The sequence below is a fragment of the Diabrotica virgifera genome, chromosome 6 (assembly GCF_917563875.1).
Source record: "Diabrotica virgifera virgifera chromosome 6, PGI_DIABVI_V3a".
Lineage (NCBI taxonomy): Eukaryota > Metazoa > Arthropoda > Insecta > Coleoptera > Chrysomelidae > Diabrotica > Diabrotica virgifera.
In genome coordinates this window covers 208,391,724-208,413,805 of record NC_065448.1, presented here as the reverse complement: position 1 = coordinate 208,413,805, position 22,082 = coordinate 208,391,724, and the positions used below count along the sequence as shown (strand labels likewise).

Here is a 22,082-nt window from a genome sequence, read left to right as displayed (position 1 = left end):
TTTTTGTTACGAGTTTAAGAGTTGTGCTCAGCAAGGTGATGGTACGGTAGTTGCTAGGGTCTTTGCTGTTTCCTCTCTTGTGTATAGGTATTGTTATGTTATACTCTTCCTCCACTGGTCTGGTACACGTTGGCTACATATTATTTCTTGAAAGAGGATCTCTAATCTCTATGTTTTCGATTAAGGTTTCTCCTCCGTATTTCAGGAGTTCATTTGGTATCCCATCGGGTCCTGGTGCTTTTCTGTTTTTTAATTTACGTATGTTATTCCTTATTTTTTCTTTTGTCATTTCTAGTTCTGTGTCTATGTTGGATTCGTCTTCATTTCCTGTTTCTTCTTCTAATAGTTCTTCTATATAGGCGGTCCATTGTTCTGCTTCTATTTTATTTAAACTGTTATATTCGTTAATGGGTTTTTTCCTATTTTTTAGTATGTACGCCCAACTTTTCTTTGCGCCCATACAAATCGTGTTCCATTTCTTTGGTAAAGCGTGTCCAATATTCCCTTTTTATATTTCTTATCTTAGAATTGATGTAATTTCTTGTGTCTCTGTATTGTTGGTAATTGTTTGGTGTTTTGTTAGTGCAGTATTGTAGGTATGCTTTCCTCTTCTCATACGCTAGATCTCTTATTTCAGTATTGAACCAGGGCTTTGATATTTTTGTTGCATTCAGGTTAATTTTTCTGACCCCTATGCTTTCCTTTGCGGCTTGTAATATATTATATTCTATTTTTGCCCATGTCTCATTTACTCCTTCACCTGTTGTTACTGGGTTTATCTCAAATCTTTGTTCTAAACGTCTTTTATACAGCCATTTTGTGTTTTGTTTCTCTAGAGACTCAATGTTTAGTTTTTCGAAGTACTTGGGTGGTTTTTTCTTGTTTTATAAGGTTTTGAAGGGCATAAATGCATCCTATTGTTTATATCTTGTGATCCGTTATTGTCTTCAGTTATTGTTGTTCCAATATACTTAAATTCTCTAACGCGCTCAAAGTTAAAGTCATCGATGGTGATGTTCAAAATAGTTCGTATCGTGAAAATGACATATAGTTTTATCTAATATCTTTGTTTCAGATTCTACATCGAATTCTAGAGTAGTTTCTCGCGCATCGAGGGATGACAAAAAAATCACCTCAAGCTGCGACCCATCTACCTCAACGGCCTCCACCGCGAGTGGTGGCAGCAACGCTGCCGGCGGAAATAGTGGTGCTGCCGCCTCAACATCGGGTAAAGCCCAAAAGAACGAACCGATGGAAGTGAAGACTTCCACGGCGTCTGGTACTTTCTCAGCGACGGCTGGGACATCGTCGAGAAATACCTCCGGAACGGCAAGGGGTGCTTCGGGAACGACGACCGGCGATGACGTCTACGAGTTCAAATCAGCTAAGGAGGTAAGTTTTCTTTAAATTGGTGGTCTGTGGTCATTGAATTGGCAAGTACCTAGCATCTTCGAGCAGGGAACCATGGCACCCTTTTAGCATGTGTTCCACTTTATCCATTAACATCGACTTGTAGTCATAACATTTTAACATATTACATTATGTAAACCATATATGATGATGTTAACACTATTTACAGTGTGCTAGTTTCAAAATACTCGGCAGGATGCACTGAAGATGTTCTGTTTAGAACGAAAACGTTCTGCAATCGATGACATTTTATAGTTTTAAATAAACGATTTTATACCAGAATACATCTCGAAGTTTTTACTTCTGTATTGGTTTTTAAACTATGGTATACAGCCAACTATTGGGATTTTCCCATTGATTTTTTTCTTTAAATCTTGCAGTTTTTAAGTTTTGTTTGATAAATTCAGTAGTACAAGAAATAGTCGAGGCATTGAAGGATTCAAGTGTCGATTTTTTTGCAGTAAGACAGATTTTAATATGGATTGGTGCGTTGGATTCGTGAGAATGTCAGAAAATTTTGTGAACTAATGTAATGAATAAGAAATCTCAAATTGCATTTGTGCCTAAGAAAAATGCATTTCAAAAGTGCATTTTGAAATAGGCAATTATTATAAATTTGCAACTCGGTAAATTTTCTTACTCGGGGGTTTTTGGGGTCGCTGAAAACGAATATGAGGTCGGCGAGAGTGTGCAAACTACCTGGTGCCTGCAGCGGGTGTAATAAACGTCTTCCTCTGGAGTATGATGGTAATTTGTTAAATAATTGGCCCAAACTTGTAATTCTGGAGTTTTTGGGGTCGCTGAAAATGAATATGAGGTCGGCGAAAGTGTGCAAAGTACCTGGTGCCTGCAGCGGGTGTAATAAACGCCTTCTTCTGGAGTATTATGGTAATTTATCATATAGTTAGTTTAAACTCGTTACTCGTGGGTTTTTGGGGTAATCTATTTTCTTCGATGTAACTATAGTGATCGAAAAGGGTGGTATTTTTTCTTCTTCATTATTGCCTTCCTCTCTCGAGTCCAATGCAATATTTGTGGTCATTCTAACTGGACCAGGTGGCTGAGTCATTCTAACTGGAATTAATATGTTAATGTTACTTTCCTCTCCATGCAGCCAAATTTGTGTTTGTAAATATACCCTTTTTAAATGCTGGGTAAATGCATCAACAGATGAAAGAATTTTTCCAATGACAATCTTTTTATTTTTGGCAATAGCCATTAAGTACATTCTGTATCGGTAAGTTTCAGCTAATTGGATATTACTCAGTTTAAACTGCTCAGGAATATTCGGTTTCCTGAAACTTATCGGGGCATTGTACATAGCCATAAGAAGTCGGCAGCCGTGGTCAATAATTTCATTAAGGGGTACAACATACAGTAAACCAAATGTGATTGAGAGTCTGGCAAAACTTCTGGAATAGAACAAACTCAAAACACCATAATATTCAACCCAGAATACCTGCCTTACAAATACCAGCACTTTGTAGAGGGGACAAAGTTGTCATGAGAATACTAAGAATTTTACACATGATTACCTGATGAGCCAGGGAAATCCTCCTTGGTGTCATACCTGCAACACTCGTGTCACCGTCAAACACATACTAGTTGAGTGCCAGCAATACACGAACACCCGAAGACAACGTAAACTGGATGAAGACCAAACCACCACTCTTAGTGATAATAGTAACTTTAATAATGTGATAATGTTTCTCAAAGACTCGGTTATACTACGCCATATAAATGTTGTTTTTTATCATTTTGCTGATATTGTAATTTCTTAATTTAAATTCTTAATTTTCTTAATTCTTGTAATTTAAACATATTGTAAACCTTACTTTTGTAACCATGTCAAGAGCCTGCGTTGCTAAAACACGTTAATTTAAATAAAAAAAAATTTTACACTTCTTTATAATAAATTATTTAAATAACAGGAAAACAAAATAAGAAAAAAAACGTGTTCTGTTTTGCTAACAGTATAACCGTTATATTAGTGTATACAAACGTGTGAGAGAGAAAGGCAATAAATCCTACATGAAATTAGTCAAGAATGTATCAATACTGCCAACATAATTTAAGCGCCAAATTAAAAAAAATGGAGATCCTGAACAAAATAATCTTGTTTTTTTTATAATATCCCATGAAATTAGAATTTAGTCGTTGCGACATTTATTTTCAGTGACCCCAAAGACCCCCGAGTAACAAGTTTGGGCCAATTATTTAACAAATTACCATAATAGTCCCGAGGAAGACGTTTATTACACCTGCTGCAGGCACCAGGTAGTGTGCACACTCTCATATTCATTTTCAGCGACCCCAAAAACCCCCCGAGTAATGAGTTTAAGCCAATTATATGATAAATTACCACAATACTCCAGAGGAAGACGTTTATTACGCCCGCTGCAGGCACCAGGTAGTTTGCACACTCTCGCCGACCTCATATTCATTTTCAGCGACCCCAAAAACCCCCCGAGTAATGAGTTTAAGCCAATTATATGATAAATTACCACAATACTCCAGAGGAAGACGTTTATTACACCCGCTGCAGGAACCAGGTAGTTTGCACACTCTCGCCGACCTCATATTCGTTTTCAGCGACCCGAAAAACCCCCGAGTAAGAAAATTTACCGAGTTGCAAATTGATAATAATTGCCTATTTCAAAATGCACTTTTGAAATGAATTTTTCTTATGCACAAATGCAATTTCAGATTTCTTATTCATTACATTAGTTTACAAAATTTCCTGACATTTTCACGAATCCAACGCACCAAACTGCATTAAAATCCGTCTTACTGCGCCAAAAATCGACAGTAAGGCCTTTTTTTGTGCTTCAATGCCTCGACTAAAATTCTTGCAACGATCTACCGTTATTTTAATCGTTTTTAATATGAGGCCCTGAGTGCAACAGTGGCCTAAGCCAGGGGTCACCAATTAGCGGACCGCGGTCCGCATCCGGACCGTGAGCTAGTTTTGTGCGGACCGTCAATAAATTCAGAATATACCTAGTGTTTGGCAATTTTGAAAATGTTTGGCCATGAAATTGTGTACTATGTTTTGCTCAACTTATGTGTGCGAAGCCGCTTTATCAAGAATAAACTTTATTAAAAATCGGTAGAGATCTCACTTGACAGATGAATATCTCGACTCTCTAATGAGACTCAGTTGTACTAAACTCACTCCAAACTTCAGACAGGTTGTACATAAAAAAATGTCATTTTTCTCTCTGATAATTTAATTTTGTAAAGAGTTTTCCCCCTTATTGTTATACTTACTAATCATTAATTTTGAAATTAAGTAATACTCTGGGCTAATTAGCAAAATACAAGGAAAAGTTATTTACCAGCAATTTTATTGCTGGAATCGAATCTTATTATTGTATGTATTAATAATATAGGCATGCAAAGTCCGCAGATAGCGTGCTACTTTTTTTATAAACAAAATGGCGCCCGAAAATCGTGTTTTTTTCAATTTTTGTTCTATAACTCCAAAGATTTTAACTTTACACCAAAAATACCCGAATAAAAATTCACCGCAATTAAATTCTGCATAGAGACGTATTTTCCCGATTCACTTCGATGAAAACTTTCCCCGGAAAAAGCGGGTTTTTCCAACAAAATCTTTAATTTTCAACTAAAATTTTAGATAAGTAATTGTTAATCAATAATTAAATAACTTGGTAATGTAAAATCCCTTTTCGTAAAGATTATAATTCCAGAAGCCGATGGAAATTGAGTGAACAGTTTAGCAACAATTGAATTATTAATTAAAAATTTACGGTCGCTATACTAACGACAATAATTATGATACATAAGAATAACTATGATTTTTTCATAAAGACACTATACCTATCTAATGTACTTTACAGAATTGAAATTGGACTATTTAAGCGGCCTCAGGAATATTTTAAAATTATAAACAATTTTTTGGCTTATAAACAAATAAAATATCTCGGGAAATATTAAACTAAATTAAATTGTGAAAACGGTATTCGAAACACAGCGGTAGGATGCTTCTTTTAAAAGAAAAACCGTTTAATTGTGACGAGTGGTTCCTGAGATACAACCGGTCAAAGTTGACCGAAATTTACGGCAAAGATATAAAAAATAGGATCATAATTTTCAAACCATCACCTTTTTATTTTTGACCTCTTTCTCCACACCAATTTTCATATCTTTAAAATCCTCATAACATATATTATTATAATAAAAACTATCGATAATACGTGTGAAAATTGCCAAAAATAGCAAAATTCCAATCAAAAATTAGGTTGGAGAAAATGTAACCATCAAAGTTCAAAATCGGTATACGTTAAAAAAAATGCATTTTCTCGGCTTCCCATGGAGCAATTTCCTTCATTCTTTTTTTGTTCCCAAGTAACTCGAGTAGAGCCATCGAACTAACGCATTATTAAATGTCAAACTTGCTTTTGTTTTGTTATAATAGATTAATTTATTTATAAGAACAGAAAATTACATATTTTTTCCAGTTGTAGGCTTGTTTTAGATAAACTTACTACAAGTGTACCTTTTAAAGTTAAAAACATAAATATTCTCATTTGAAAGCTGTATAATTATTTAAACAATTTTTATTTAAACAAATTAAATTATTTTGTTATAATAAATAAATTAATTTATTATAACAAAACAAAAGCAAGTTTGACATTTAATAATGCGTTAGTTCGATGGCTCTACTCGAGTTAATTGGGAACAAAAAAAGAATGAAGAAAATTGCTCCATGGGAAGCCGAGAAAATGCATTTTTTTTAACGTATACCGATTTTGAACTTTGATGGTTACATTTTCTCCAACCTAATTTTTGATTGGAATTTTGCTATTTTTGGCAATTTTCACACGTATTATCGACAGTTTTTATTATAATAATATATGTTATGAGGATTTTAAAGATATGAAAATTGGTGTGGAGAAAGAGGTCAAAAATAAAAAGGTGATGGTTTGAAAATTATGATCCTATTTTTTATATCTTTGCCGTAAATTTCGGTCAACTTTGACCGGTTGTATCTCAGGAACCACTCGTCACAATTAAACGGTTTTTCTTTTAAAAGAAGCATCCTACCGCTGTGTTTCGAATACCGTTTTCACAATTTAATTTAGTTTAATATTTACCGAGATATTCTATTTGTTTATAAGCCAAAAAATTGTTTATAATTTTAAAATATTCCTGAGGCCGCTTAAATAGTCCAGTTTCAATTCTGTAAAGTACATTAGATAGGTTTAGTGTCTTGTTATTTGTAATCCAGTGTACAATAATGATAAATAAATATACTAAAGTACTACTATAATGATAATTAAATATTAACTAACATTTAAACTAATGCCATCTTTTAAAATATAATGACATAACAATAATTCATTATAGGGTGACACATCAAGTGCTGAAAGAAAACAAGGATCTGGATCTGGAAGTACCGAAATGGAAACAGACGAAACTGATCCTCTTAGTGTAACGCGCCCGACTACACAGGCTTCCGAAGAATCATCATCTTCATCTGCAAAAAGGCCATTTTATGACGGTAATGAAGGTCAAGAAGAATCTGTAGCTCCTGCGAACACTGGAGATGAGGAAACCAAACGAAAGAAACGTAAGGAAGATAACGCTAGAGAAGGGAAATCCACAAATCAAAGAAATGCAGGTTTGTATATAAATATTTACAAAATTCGATAGGTTTGGCTGTGGATAGTTAATTATCATATATGTACATAGTTTTTTTCTATTATAACGGCCGTATGGAAATAGTCGTCATCATTCATTATTTTTTGTATCTTATTTAAGTACTCGTTCAAAAGTTTTTTCGAAGTCAATACGTTCACGTTAAATTTACTTCGTTTCTCGATGGGTTGTTTGGTTATAAATATATTATTACTGCATGAGTCCTCTTTTCAGAATCCTCTTGTTCTTCTTGTATAAGTTCTTCAGTTAGAATATGTGGTCTGTTGTTTAGGTTCTTTCTTCTTCTTCTTCTACGGCACTACAGCCCAAGTTGAGCCTTGGCCTCCTTTATTTTTTGCCTCCACCCTTGTTTGTCTGTGGCTGCTCTTCTCCATATACGGACTCCTAAAAGTGCTTGTGCGTCGCTGTTTACTGTGTCTTCTCAGCGCTTTCTTGGCTTTGCAGCCGGTCTCTTTCCCTGCATTCTAGCATTCAGTGCTCTTTTTGGTAGCCTATCCTCTCCCATTCTTATCACATGTCCATCCCATTGCAATCTTAGTATTCTAATGAAGTCTGGCCGGGGTATTTCCTTTTAAAGTTGATAAAGCTCGTTGTTGTTTCGAATTCTGAAGATCCCGTTTTCCCTCATATGTCCTAGTATTTTCTTCAGTTCTTTCCTTTCGAATGTGTCGAGGTTGTTTTTGGATGTTTCTTTCAGCACCCATGTTTCACTGCCATAGCATGCTGTTGGTCGAATTAAGGTTTTATAGATTCTCATCTTTGTATTTCGGTGGACACTTTTAGGCCGAAATATATGGGAGAGAGCAAAATAAGTTCTGTTTGCCTGCGTTATTCTCTTCCGTATATTTCCATCTTCTGATCCGTCGGCATGTATGTGAACTACTCTAGGTATGTAAACTTTCCAACCGTGTTTAGGTTCTTTGCGTAAATACACACACCCAAACTTATATGGAATCATCTGATATTTCTTATTATTTCGGGCGAATTTTAAAAAACGAACACACGAAGTCAATCAATATTTATTTTAAAGCAATTTAATAACAAATACATAACAATTAAATAAAACAATAAAGTATTTAACAAACAAATTGAATCTAGTTTTTTACAATCAATAGCATAAAAAAATTCAATGTAAAACGAATAATGTTTAAATTGTTGTTATTTTTGTTTTTCTTGGTAGTCAGTGTTATCACCTATAGTCCTTATGCAAGCTTCAGTTTGCTTGGGCACACTCCTAATCAAATTATCAACTTTTTGTTGTGGTAGGTTGCTCCATCCTTCAAGAGCAGCTTGTACTAGCCGTGCGGTGTTTTGTGGATTATCCCGGCGAGCTCTAAATTTTCTTTTAGGCATATCCCACAAATACTCTATAGTGTTAAGCTCGGGTGAGCAAGCAGGCCACTCCAAACAAGGGATACCTTCTGCTTCAATGATGTCTCTAGTCAATCTAATGGTATGTGGAGGTCCATTATCATGCAAGAAAATTAAATTTTCTCCCGTTGCACCTTTCCAGAGCCTAACTACAGGTTATCAAGTTACCTGTGAACACTTAAAGTTGATTGTATGAAAACTAAAGGAGTTTTTTTACTGATCACAATTCCTCTCCAGAACATTACACTTCCCCTTGTATGTTTGTGAACAGAACTGACAGTTTTTGTTCTTGCTTGTCTTCCTCGACCTCTAAGTACACGATTTCGTGGGTCATCTGATTTTATACAAATCCTGACTTTTTCTGAAAATAGCACATTTTGTCAATTCCCAATGTTCCAGTTTTGGTGGTGAAGACACCAATTTAGGCGATCAATCTTGTGCTGCCCGAATAACTCGGGAACCCATAACTTTCTCCTGAGGTATACTTCTTGGCACGAACTCCTCTTCTTATCGTTTCAACTGAAAGAGTTACACCTGTAGCTTACAAAAGCTGCCTTTGGAGCTACAGGTGAGAAATGGTTGAGTCTCTTCCAGCTGATTGGACAATTAAACGATCGTGGCGAGCCGTTATTCCTTTTTGGTGACTTTCCCTTGATTTATTTTTGAGCTTTCTTAGTCCTGTTACCTACCATAGGTTTTGGACAGAACGCCGTGTGCAACGCCTAGCTCTACAGCTATGTCCCTCTGAGAACATTATTTGGTTCAGAAGACCAATAATCTTTCCCCGTTGTAAGTTCCATAACCCCACATGACGTATATTTTCGTTTTTGGACGCAAAAGTTAGATTATTTATTTTCGTTCAATTTGCAACTCGAGCAAATAACCTATACAGTACCGTGCTGTAGTATCTGATTGTCTTATCGATTTGTTTATTTTCAATAAAAATCTTTATTCTTCGCAACAATAACAAGTTTTTTCAAAAGAATTACATATTACTTAGAAATACATGGTGATTCCTTATAAGTTTGGGTATGTGTATATCTGAATCGAGAGTCAGATACATCGCAAAATCTTTACATTTTGATATACATTTCAAAGATCTTTTGCGATCTGGATCGAAAGGGCATCGGGTGTTGAAAACATAATGAATAAAGATAAGGAACTATGTACTAACAACAGTCAAGCTAAGCATAGCAGCTTATTTTGTCCATCGTAAGAATAGTTCAAGAAAAAATCGAAGGTAGAATGGCATCGGACGAAAGAAGATCTCTTTTCTGCGAAGTTTGCGCTACCCAAGTAGCACAATAAAAACATTTTAGTTTTATTTAAGGTTTATAAAGGTTTTAATGTGGTAAATAAGAAGATAATGGTTTTAAAGTTACCTTGTAGATATATTGCCAGAACTTCAAAACTGTTAAGCATTTGTCACTAGTTTTAAAGTATCTAATAAGAGTATCAAATAAGACTAATTAATCTTAATAGATAATTTGTCTTATTGTAGTTTTAAAATGGTTTATTCTCAGTTCACTTTAAAACTAATCAGTTTTATGAAAAGCTTACGGACTGTTTGGTTTTATTAGATACTAGTTTGTTACCTTTTAGTTTTATTGCAGTTTTAAAGATTCTCCTAATATGACTAATATAACCTATTATTAAAACTACTTGATCTCAAGACTATTATGTCAGTAAAACATATGCCTTAAAACTATTTTTTAGTTTTCTTTAAAGTTGCTTTCATAAAACGCTCTTAACTGAATCAATTTGGTTACCGTAAAGACTAAACTATGCTTCTTGTTAGAAACAATAATACTAAAGTCATCCCCTCTTCTTTCATATCCAAAATGGTCGGCTATTTGTTTTAGAGCGAAACAGAAGTGGAAGTACAGTTAGTATGGAAGAAATAAGTCGCAAGTACTTAAAATATAAACGAACTGGTCATTGTAAAAGAAACATACACACACAGCACTACGACGCCTCGATGTTAGGTTAGATTCACATTAAAACCGAGTGGCATTATTGACAGCAGCATTAAAACTAAACGGTTTTAATTCCAAGGCAACCTTGCTTTTATGTAGGATATATACTCTTGGAAAGGTATAAAATAAAACCATTTGATCTTAACAATTCTCTGTCGATAGACCAAATAGTTTTATTTGGATTTCGGCCATATTGCTTTCTGGAGATGCTGAAAGCCATGATAGATTACAATATAAGGCTTACATAAAAATGATAAATAAGCGTCTTAAAGACATAAATTCGATTTATTTTAACATTAAAACATTAAAATTGTAGATAAAATTATTTTTCTTTCAAATTAATATTTTTCTGATTTAATTCTTTTTATTTTTTAATCGCCAAAAGTCAGAAATTTTAGGGGGCGTGAGTTATTTACACCTATTTTTGTTAACATTATCAATAAAGTTGAGTGCGCAAGTGTTTTCTACCTTGAAAGTCAGAAATAACCAATTACTTTTTATTATTTTATGGTTACAAATACGTATCGACCTATCATAATACATGTAAAAATGTGTTGGTCCATATGGAATATATGGGTTTAAAGAATCATGTAATATGGTAAACTGACTTTAAAAGTCTCCATTTAAAAAACTTTTTTAAGTTTGCTATAAAACTATCTGCACTTAAAGTGTCTTTTAACATGGTTTTAAAAGCACCCCACAGCAGCGTTAAAACCAGTTGCTTAAGAAAACAAAGTTTTAAAAAGGTTTTTATTTTTGGTTTTATTGACCTCTTTCAGAGTGGACCCTTTTATGCTGAAAGCGGTTTTATTGCAACCTTAAGGTTTACTTAAAAACCAAATGGTTTTAATTTTAGTTTTATTCTACAGTTTTAAAGCATCCTTAAAAGACTTAATAAACCCGTTCGGTGCTACTTGGGTAGTTCGACATCAGGGAGGTCGGCACAGTTATCTATTATACGAGAAGCACAAGACAGAGAAGAATTGTAGATAATGGCTGCTAACCTCCGATGAGAAGAAGGTACATGAAAAAGAAGTAAATCTGAAGAAAGAATTCACTTTCCAAAATGAAGTCCTACAATATCTTGATGTTTTAGTTCAATGACTATACTATAATTTTATCCGGAAGTCGAGGAAGTAGGCAGTACATGTTTTTATAACTGTTATTATAGTTATAAACTTTGAAGTTTATAGTTGAGTTATTAAACTTTGAAGGCTTTAATAATACCTCAAAAATATTATTAATTGCTGAGAAACGTACTATAAAAAAAAGAGATGAAATTGGAATATTTTGGCCATCTAATGAGGGGAAAAACTGCACACGTCTTCAAAATATAATGCATGAAAAAATTCGGACAAATGACAAAGGAATCCAAGCCGTAGCTGTTTGGCTACACTATGCTCTGTTTTTAAACCAGGAGGAGTAATTCAAATTTACCGCGCCGTAATGATCGTTTGTAATTTGGTCCAATTGCCGGCAAGTTTACTCCACTGTTTTAACATTTTGAAACTATTGACATTTATGAGATTTTGACACTATTGGCCTTTCATAGGTTAATTAAGTTATATCGGCGATTTTTTGTGTTTTCTGCGTTATTCCTTTAATTTTTAGATTTTTAGTCTGCTTTTGTATAAAAACAATTGTTTTTAGAACTCTTTAGCGACGTATTAGTATAATACACTGCGCGTCATAGAAAACGGGCACCCTAAAAAAAGGGTATTTTTTGATGTCGCGTATCTTAACCTGTTGTCCGATTTAAGTGTTTTTTTGAATATGTTATAGCCTTATTCTTTTTCAATATGCTTGTAATAATATTTTTGCTAAACAGGTAAATTTTCATTGTATACCGGGTGTACGAATCAAACTGTGTTTTTTTCTCAAAGTTCGCAACACCCTGCGGAATATTCTAGTCTTTAAAAAATACAGAAATGAAATCCCTACTATAGCCTCAGGTTTTCCTGAACATTTTGTTTTTTGATTCATTCTCTTATGTTGGATAATACATAAGTTATGTACTTTAACAACTAGTCATGTTCTTCATCAGTAAAGGTTGTCTGTAAATAAGTGCGACAAACTTTAAGGGGCAATTCTGCATGAAAAAATAATGACAGTTTGCGTTATAAAATTAAGTCCGCAAATTCTTCGTTTACGAGATACGGGATGTTAAATTTTTATTACAAACTGACGATTTATTTTATTTCCCTAAAACCGGTTGAGATATGCAAATGAAATTTGATAGGTTTTAAGAGATAGTTATTGCGAATTCTTTGACTTGCAATCAAGAATTTTATATTCACTATTGGCGTGTATATTACCCGGATGCATATTATTACCCGTATGTATATTCTTAATTGTATGTCAAAAAATGTGCAACAACTACGTCTTAAAACCCACCAAATGTTATTTGCATGTCTCAACCGGTTTTAAAGCAATAAATAAATCGTCAGTTTGTAAGAAAAAATTCAACATCCCGTATCTCGGAAACGAAGCATTTGCGGACATACGATTATATAGCAAACTGTCATTATTTTTTAATGCAGAATTACCCCTTAAAGTTTGACGCACTTGTTTAGAAACACCCTGTACTGAAAAAGAACATGGCTAATTGTTAAAGTACCTAACTTTTGTATTATCCAACATAAGCGAATGAATCAAAAAACAGAATGTTGAGAAAACCTGAGGCTATAGTTAAGTTTTAATTTCAGTATTTTATAAATGCTAGGATATTCCACAGGGTGTTGCGAACTTTGAGAAAAAAACACAGTCTGATTCGTACACCCGGTATACAATGAAAATTTACCTGTTTAGCAAAAATATTATTACAGGGATATTGACAAATAACAAGGCTATAACATATTCAAAAAATCACTTAAATCGGACAACAGGTTTAGGAGATACGCAACCTCAAGAATTACCCATTTTTTAGGGTGCCCGTTTTCTATGACGCGCAGTTTATAATATTTATGGATTACCGTCGAAGGCCGATATGATCAACCAAAAAAGAAGATGTATTTGGTGATTTTTATTTACTAAAATCACAATAAAGATGCACTAGAAATAAACAAACCAAAACAGGTTTAATGTTACGAGGAGCACTCATGAATCATGATTTACAATGTATTTATATTGTAAATCATGATTTGGGAGTGCTCCTGTAATATTCAACGTGTCTTGGTTGGTTTATTTCTAGTGCATCTTTATTGTGATTTTAGTATAGTGACTTTCTAGGATGTGAATCTATCTTTTTAGTTTACTCCTCCTTGTTTAAAAACAAAGCATAGAAACGATCTGTTTCGAACAACTGTAAATGCAATTATAATAGTCTTGATATCGAACATGTGGCAGTGTAACAATATAAAGAAGTAGAGAAACGTACATATGAACTTTCTATTGATGGTTGAATTCCACATCAATCCTTTAAATCTTTGGGTTACTTTCTTTATCCACATCTCATTTAAATTTGCACATTTCTGCCATATACACTGCCATTTTGTACCTTCTTCTTCTTGTGGTGCTTTCTTCTTTAGTGGAGGTTAGCCACTACGCTGGCAAATCTGTATCTGTCCAATGCGGCTCTAAACAAAGATGTTGAATCAAGGCCGGTCCAGTCTCTGATATTTCTAAGCCATGAAATCTGGCGCCTACCGAGACCCCGTTTTACTTCAATCTTACCCTGGATGATCAGTTGCGCGAGGCGGTACTTTTCGTTTCTCATTATGTGTCCCAGGTAGCTAACTTTTCTGACTTTAATGATTTTCAGCAGTTTCCTATCTGTACCCATTCTCCTCAGAACATCTTCGTTGGTGGTGTGGGTTGTCCAAGGTATTTTCAAGATTCTTCTATAAAGCCAGAGTTCAAAGGCTTCTAACTTGTTCATCAGTGTTATGTTGATTGTCCAGGCCTCCGTTCCATACAAAAGTATTGACCACACATAGCAATGCAGAAAACGACATCTATGGTTCATTCCATCAACATACGACTGTTTTGGATTAACGCGACAACGAATATTTCAGTGTGTAACATCAGAAGTACGAAATTAAATGGCTCTAATAATTATTCCAATAAACAGCAATGTAATTTGCAATTTATTTTCGTTCTTCATATTTTGCACAATAAAATATTCGTTGTCGAAATAATCCAACACGGTCGTATATTCGTGGAATAGAGTATAAGGTTGATACTAATGCTACTGTTACAAAATAAGCTTTTCATTTTGATAAACCGCTGTCGGGCTATCTCTATTATCGCACTTACTTCTTGTTTATAATCAAGTTGATTGTTGAACCAGCAACCAAGATATTTGTATTGGCTTACGTATTCAAGCTGTTGCTGTTTCACATATATTGGAAGAGGTAAATTTTTGTTCCTTGATATTTTCATAACTTTGGTTTTCGCAGTATTGATCTTCATCCCCATTTTTTCACAACTCTCAGTAACCCTATCCAACAGTATCTGCAGACTATGGTCCGAATCAGTCATTAATACCGTGTCATCTGCATAGCGGATGTTATTTACTCTTTGACCGTTTATCCTTATTCCTTCTAAAGAGTGCGATAAAGCGTTCGCAAATATTACCTCAGAGTAGACGTTAAACAGTATGGGTGATAACACACAACCCTGTCTAACACCTCGTTGTATCTCAATTGGCCTCGACGTGTTACCATTGGTCTTTATGATTGCTGTCTGATTCCAATAACTAGCCTCTATAATTTTAGAATCTCTTTTGTCGACTCCGATGTCGTTCAATCTTTCTATTAAGGTCTCGTGCTTCACCCTATCGAACGCTTTCTCAAAATCTATAAAACAGACAAAAAGGTCTGCTTGCTGATCTTTGCATCTTTGTGCCAGAGTTTGAAGACAGAATATTGCTTCTCGTGTCCCCATACTTTTTCTGAAGCCAAATTGTTCTTGACCGGTGACCTCGTCACATCTTTTATACTGGGTTGGGATAAAGTATGGAACCAAGCAAATATCTTTGAAACGAAAAGAACAATATTTATGAAACTTTGCATGCAAGTACAGTGACGCAAAAGGCATATGTTGCCATATTTTTTGTTACTATTCCACTCCCGGTTTCACCGGAAATACCCCTAACTTATTTAATTTAAATGGGACACCCTATATATTTTTAATTCATACATACCAAATTTGGTAGAGAAAATTTGTTAAAAAGTGTCTGTAGATAATTTTTTGTATTAATACAACGTAATAGGAAATAAACGAGTACCATCTACATATACTGTAGACTAAAATTGTTGTTTACATGCACTGCATGGCTTATTTGAATTTATTATATAGTAGGTAAAACTGTTAATGAACTAATTGACCGAAATAAGTTGTATTAAAAATGGTTCATTTAAGTGGAAAAGATCGTATTGAAATATTAATGATAATAGGTTATGGTGAATTTTCATTTTTTGGAAGTGAATTTTCCAAATCCATGGATTGGACGTAGAGGATTCATAGAGTGGCCCGCTGGTTCTCCAGACCTCAACCCGTTAGATTTTTTTCTTTGGGTTATCTAAAATTACGTGTTTACGTTAGGCGACCAACATGCTTGCAGGATTTGAGACAAAGAATAATAATTGATGAATGTGAACTAATACGTGGAGAAATCTTGCAAAAAGTGACTCACGAATTTATTTATAGCCTTGCACGTTGTCAGGAGGTCATTTTCAACATTTGAAATTATTTTTTTTATTTTTAATATCATTGGTCTAACGCTAACGTAAATAAATTAACCTATTTTTTAACTGTAAAGAGATTTATTTCTTGTTTTAATAGTTTTTTCTTCCAAACTTGGTATGTATGAATTAAAAATAACAAGTTCTTTTAAAATCTGCAAAAATATACAGGGTGTCCCATTTAAAGTAAATAAGTTGAGGGTATTTCCGGTGAAACCGGAAGTGGAGTAGTAACAAAAAATATGGCATCAGATGCCTTTTGCGTCACTACTTGCATGCAAAGTTTCATAAATATTGTTCTTTTCGTTTCAAAGATATTTGCTTGTTTCCATACTTTATCCCAACTCTGTATATTCTGTTCTGTATGATTCGCAAAAAAAGCTTCAGAATGTTATTTAATATACTTATAAGGTGGAAGTCCTGACATAATTTGGCGTTCTTTTTTTTAGGCAGTGGTATGAAGACGGATTCAAACCATGTTTTAGGGATCACCCCTGTATTGTAAACATTATTAAATAGTCCAAGAAAAAGGTCTAAGTTTTCCTCGTTGATTAACTTCAATAGCTCAGCTGGTATTTCATCTTTTCCTACAGATATGTTGTTTTTTAGTTGACGTAGAGCATATTCCAATTCGGACTTTAGTATTACAGGACCTTCCTCGTTTTCTTTATTTAATGTAGGAGGTTCTCTGATGTCATAGAAGAGTTCCTTTATATAGTCTTCCCACATGTTTATTTGTTCTTCAGCAGTGGCGGCTCGTGGTAATTTAAGGAGGGTGTTCAATTAAAGAATGGAATTATACAAACGGTGAATAAGCGCCGCAGGCGAAAAATTTTTGGGGCCTCGCCAAAAGATGTTCTGTAAAATGAAACCTATCTTTGACCCGATTAGTCAGGATGTCACACACTTTTTTGTTTTGTGCAGAATATGATACCTACTGAATGATGGCGCTTCTTCGGTGGTGAAGGTGGAGGCAGTAGTTACGAATAATGAAATGGCTTTGTCAAAACTGTTTAAAAATCCGTTTATTTTAACGGCATCCAAAGACCGAGATTGAAATTATAGTTTCATTCTTTGAAAATACTAAACATGGAAAACAAAATAAAGAATGTAGTTTATCACACCCACATAATCACTAAGTTTTTCTATATTGTTCAACTTTAAAACAATGTTTAAACTTTTTGTTTCTTATTGCACATTCTTGTACCAAGTTTATCTCCGGCCAAGTTAGTCCATTCTTTTTATAAGAAGTCGATTTTCAAAACTATTTGCATTTTCTTTTATAAACTTCAATGAATAAGGCTCCACCATTCTAAAAAAACTACCTACCAATATTGTATTTAATAAAATCCCACAACAGAAAATGCCAAACTGTGAATCGAAACGCTTCGCCCCGGTCTCTGTATGCAGTGCACAAATCGTCAATGTTTTAAGATAGGAGAATCCCTGGTTCACGGATTTAAGAGCTCTCGTTCTTCTATAGGGTTACTGTATAGTGGCTGGGTTCAATTTGAATTCTGCACTTACCACGTGCATCTAGCGTAGCGGTGTTGTGCAAACAAATTATGTGATTAATAAATACAGTTATATTTTAATGATACTATGATATTTATGAGATTTAAGAAAAAATATTTTAATGATATTTATGAGATTTTTAAAAATATGTAGTTTAATGAAATTTGATTGGGTGTTCACTGCACAAGTGAACCAATGGAGAAACCGCCCCTGTTCCTCAGGGCTTGAAATCACTTTTCCTTCTGCGTTGATTAGATTATTTGGTCCTTGTGAGTATGTCGTGCCTGTGAATTCCTTGAGTTTCTTATGAATATGGAAGTCATCATGTTTTTTATATAAGTTTTCGATCTCTTCACATTGTTTTGTTATCCATGTTTCTTTTGCAATTTTTATTTTTTGTTTAATGGTTCTATTTATTGCTTTGTACATTGCTTTGTGCTGTTTGCATTTTCTTCTTTCATCCATTAAATCCAATATTTCCTCTGTGATCCATCTTTGCTTTCGTGGTCGTTGTTCTGTTATCATTTCGGTTGCCGTTGCAAGGGCGTGTCTGATTTCCTCCCAGTTTTGTTCTATATCTTGTGCTCTGTCTTCTTTGTTGGTAATTTCTTTAAGTTTGCTGTTCAGCTGCTTTTCTGTTTTCTTTTTGGTTTTTTCATCATTGAGTTGTTCGGATATGCGTCTAATAGTCTTCTTTTGTGGTGGTTTACATATTTTTAATCGCACTTCCATCTGCGCCACTTCTGGATTATGATCGGAACCAATATCAGCACTAGGGAAAGTTTTTACGCTTTTGAAAGAGTTTGTACCATATCTTCAAATTCCTAAATTAGTAATAATAATAATAATAATATGTTTTTATTTGCAGAATGATATGTAACAATACATTATAATACTTATATTTATATTAAATTTAATAATACATTTCTGCAAAAAAGAGATGACAAACAGCTAGGCTGATACAATGAAGTGTCATCCCTTCATTACTATAAACAAAAACAAATGATATATGACATGAAAAAAAAATACAAAGAAAAAGAATTGCTATTTACTTTCTTGTAAAATACTTTTGTACTTAGTCTTAAACGTACTTATTGGTAGATATTTTAGATGTTGGGGTACTTGGTTATATATTTTAAAAATCATATATGTGAATGATCCTTGAAATTTAGTAGTTCGGTGAGCAGGTGGTGATATTTGGCCTCTGAAACGAGTATGTATGTTGTGCACATCACTGCGAAACGTAATTTTATTGTATAAATATGGTGGAGACTTATATAATATTATTCTATGACACAATGTGGTCAAATGTAACTCTCTTCTACTCTTTATATTTAACCATTTAGCTTCAATCAGTTTATGGCTAAACGTGTTGTTTCTATATTGTCAAGGCACGGACCATATACTGTATCACAATAATTAAAGTGACTGAGAACCATTGTATCACACAATAAAATTTTTGTCTTTTGATCTAAAATGTGACGATGCGGAAAAAGCATTTTTAGATTGGTATAAGCCCGTTTAATGCACTTATTCACATGACTGCCAAATTTGAGATCTGTATCTAATTCTAAACCTAAATTTCGTGCCACATTAACAGATAATACATCAACACCATCAATTGAGACTGATAGTTGCTCTGAAATGACGTCTTTGTTTTTTCCGAACACTAACATTTGAGTTTTAGTGGGATTTATGATTAACTGATGTCTTTTTGAAAAGTTTACGAGTTTTGACAATTCTGTATTAATACGTTCATTTGTGATAATACTATCGAACTCGGTTATACTAATTTTTATCTGAGTATCATCTGCATAAATGTAAGCTTTACAATTTTCTGAAACAGTAGATACGTTACTTGCATATAGACAAAATAAAACCGGTCCCAAAACTGAACCTTGGGGTACACCACAAAATATATTTTTTTTGTTAGATATTCCGGAACTTGTTTCCACAAACTGAGATCTGTTAGTAAGATAATGTTTAATAAATTTAATAGCATTTGGAGAGAACCCTACATAATGCAATATTTAATAATTGCATAGTCTGTGCAATATTTCTAACTACCTTTTCAATTATTTTAAGCAGTGTATTAAATTAGGATATAAAGACTAACAAAGTTTTTACTTTTGATTATCAACAGGTTACAAATTTAATGAACTAATATGTACCAATAAAAACTTAATTAACTTTAAAGCAAAAAGTTGTATTATATTATTAAAAAAAACTGAATGCATTAAATAACTAGGAAGAAATATTGGTATTTTCTTTTGATTTCGGTTGAAAGTCTCTGTATTATTCGCGTTTGTATTCCATGATGTCTACATTTATAATACGAAGACGTAGACATAAGTCGTCAAGTAAGTTCTACATCTATATTTATTTTTGATAATATTGGCACTCAGAACATTGATTTTTTGCATAAGAGTTTATGAAGTCAAACAAAATAACAAATGTTTTGCCCTGCCCATTCATAATTTTATTTCTTTTTTTAGTTTTCTGCCTTTATTTTTATTTATTTCTGATTTTGTTTTATTTTGTAAATATGTATGTATTGCCATTCAGAACATTGATTTTTTGCATAAGAGTTTATAAAGTTAAACAAAAATTAAAAATGTTTTGCTTGTTCATGGTCACATAGTTCTATTTCTTATTTTAGTTATCTGCCTTTATTGTTATTTGTTTCTGATTTTATATTATTTTATAAAGGGTGTCCCAAAATTTTCGCGAGATTTGCATTGAGTATAAATCATATTAATTTTTTCTTTAGATTATAATTTTTTATTGAATCATAAATTACAAATGATATGGTTATGTATGGAATCACACATCAGGTAAATTGCCTCCACGGCTTTGCTGACACATACTCATTTTTTTTTTGAAATTTTCCACGACTGTTTTACATAAATATGTCTGAATTTCATTGATTCATCGTTGAATTTCCTCCTTCAAAGGGTTTTTGTAGGCTTGTTGGCATAGACCTCAAATAACTCCATAAAAATAAATCGACTGGTGTTAAATCACACGATATTGGGGGCTACTTCTGATTTCCGAAACCAAAACTGCACGGATGTCTCAGGCAGTAATTGAATTGTTTCTCGGCCTGTATGGAATGTGGCATAGTCTTGTTGATGCCGTCTGTATACATCCATATTATCCAATTTAGGCAGACAGAACTCTGTTATCCTGTTGCAATATCGAGAACCAGTAACAGATACTGCTTGACCAGCGTTATTTTCAAAGAAGTATTGTTCAATGAGATGCCATCAGTCCAGAATCCGTACCATACAGTGACACTCTCCTATTGGTCTAAGAGCTAGCAACGTTTTCGAGAAAGTATTATAAGACAGCTGATTATTTAATATATTGTTCCCTATGCTTCCTCGAACACCGTACCGGCCATCTGGCTGCTGATACAGGTTGCCTTCATTACTGCGAAGCACACCTGTACAGGTAAATACAAAATCTGGGTGATTGATTAGTGTGATAAAGCTTAGTAGATCCGCTATAGTAATAGATAGCAATAAAAGTTGATACCAAAAATTGTAGCCAACTTTGAGCTTCACATTACAAAATTAGTTAGAATGTTACAGGGTGTTCGATAACATAGTGGCAGACCAAACTTTTGTTTTTTAAATGGAACATCCCATATTTTATTTTATATTCGAAATCTTCTTAACTTCCCCTTCACAAAAATATAAAGGTTTGTTATGTCATACAGGGTATTACAAGTTATAACCAATGTTCTATGAAAATCGTAATAAGTTCAGCTCCCTGTATAAATAAAAATAAGCACAGCAGCAGTGGTTTATTGGTGCCATATTTTTTTGTTGATTGTCAAAATTTATAAAAATGGTTGATATTGCTAATTTTCTTTATATCGAATACAGGGTGAGTCAAAACTCAAGTACATTATTTTCACAGTCATTTTAAATAGCCTAAACACCCTAATTAATAACTTGCTCTATAAAATGAAAATATCTCGAAAACTAACAAATTTAGGCATAGGGAATATTATACAAAAATTAAAGTACGGTAATGATATTTTTCGATGGTGATATAAAATACAGGGTGTTCCATTTAAAATTTTTGAGAAGAATGTACCTGCGTTTTGACTCACCCTGTATTCGATATAAGGAAAATTAGCAATATTAACAATTCTTAAAAATTTTCACAATCAACAAAAAAATGTGGCACCAATAAACCATTGCTGTTGTGCTTATTTTTATTTATATAGGAAGCTGAACTTGTTACGATTTTCATAAAAAATTGGTTATAACTTTGTAAAAGCCCTATATAACAACAAACCTTTATATTTTTGTGATGGGGAAGTTAAGAGGATTTTGAATATAAAATAAAATATCGGGTGTTTTATTTAAAAAAATATAAGTTTGGTGTGCCACTGTGTTATCGAACCCTGTAACATTCTAACTAATTTCGT

The 22,082-nt window shown here is 33.5% G+C and overlaps 1 protein-coding gene across 3 annotated transcripts in view; it reads left to right on the top strand.

Moving 5' to 3' along the window:
- The window catches only part of LOC126887175 (ankyrin repeat domain-containing protein 12), a 191,314-nt gene that overhangs the window by 143,045 nt on the left and 26,187 nt on the right, over window positions 1–22,082 (top strand). For all 3 annotated transcript variants that reach the window (XM_050654560.1, XM_050654559.1, XM_050654561.1), the window contains 2 exons: window positions 1,076–1,392; window positions 6,784–7,057. In XM_050654560.1, the coding sequence (XP_050510517.1) occupies window positions 1,076–1,392; window positions 6,784–7,057 (591 nt within the window). The remainder of the gene's footprint in view (window positions 1–1,075; window positions 1,393–6,783; window positions 7,058–22,082) is intronic.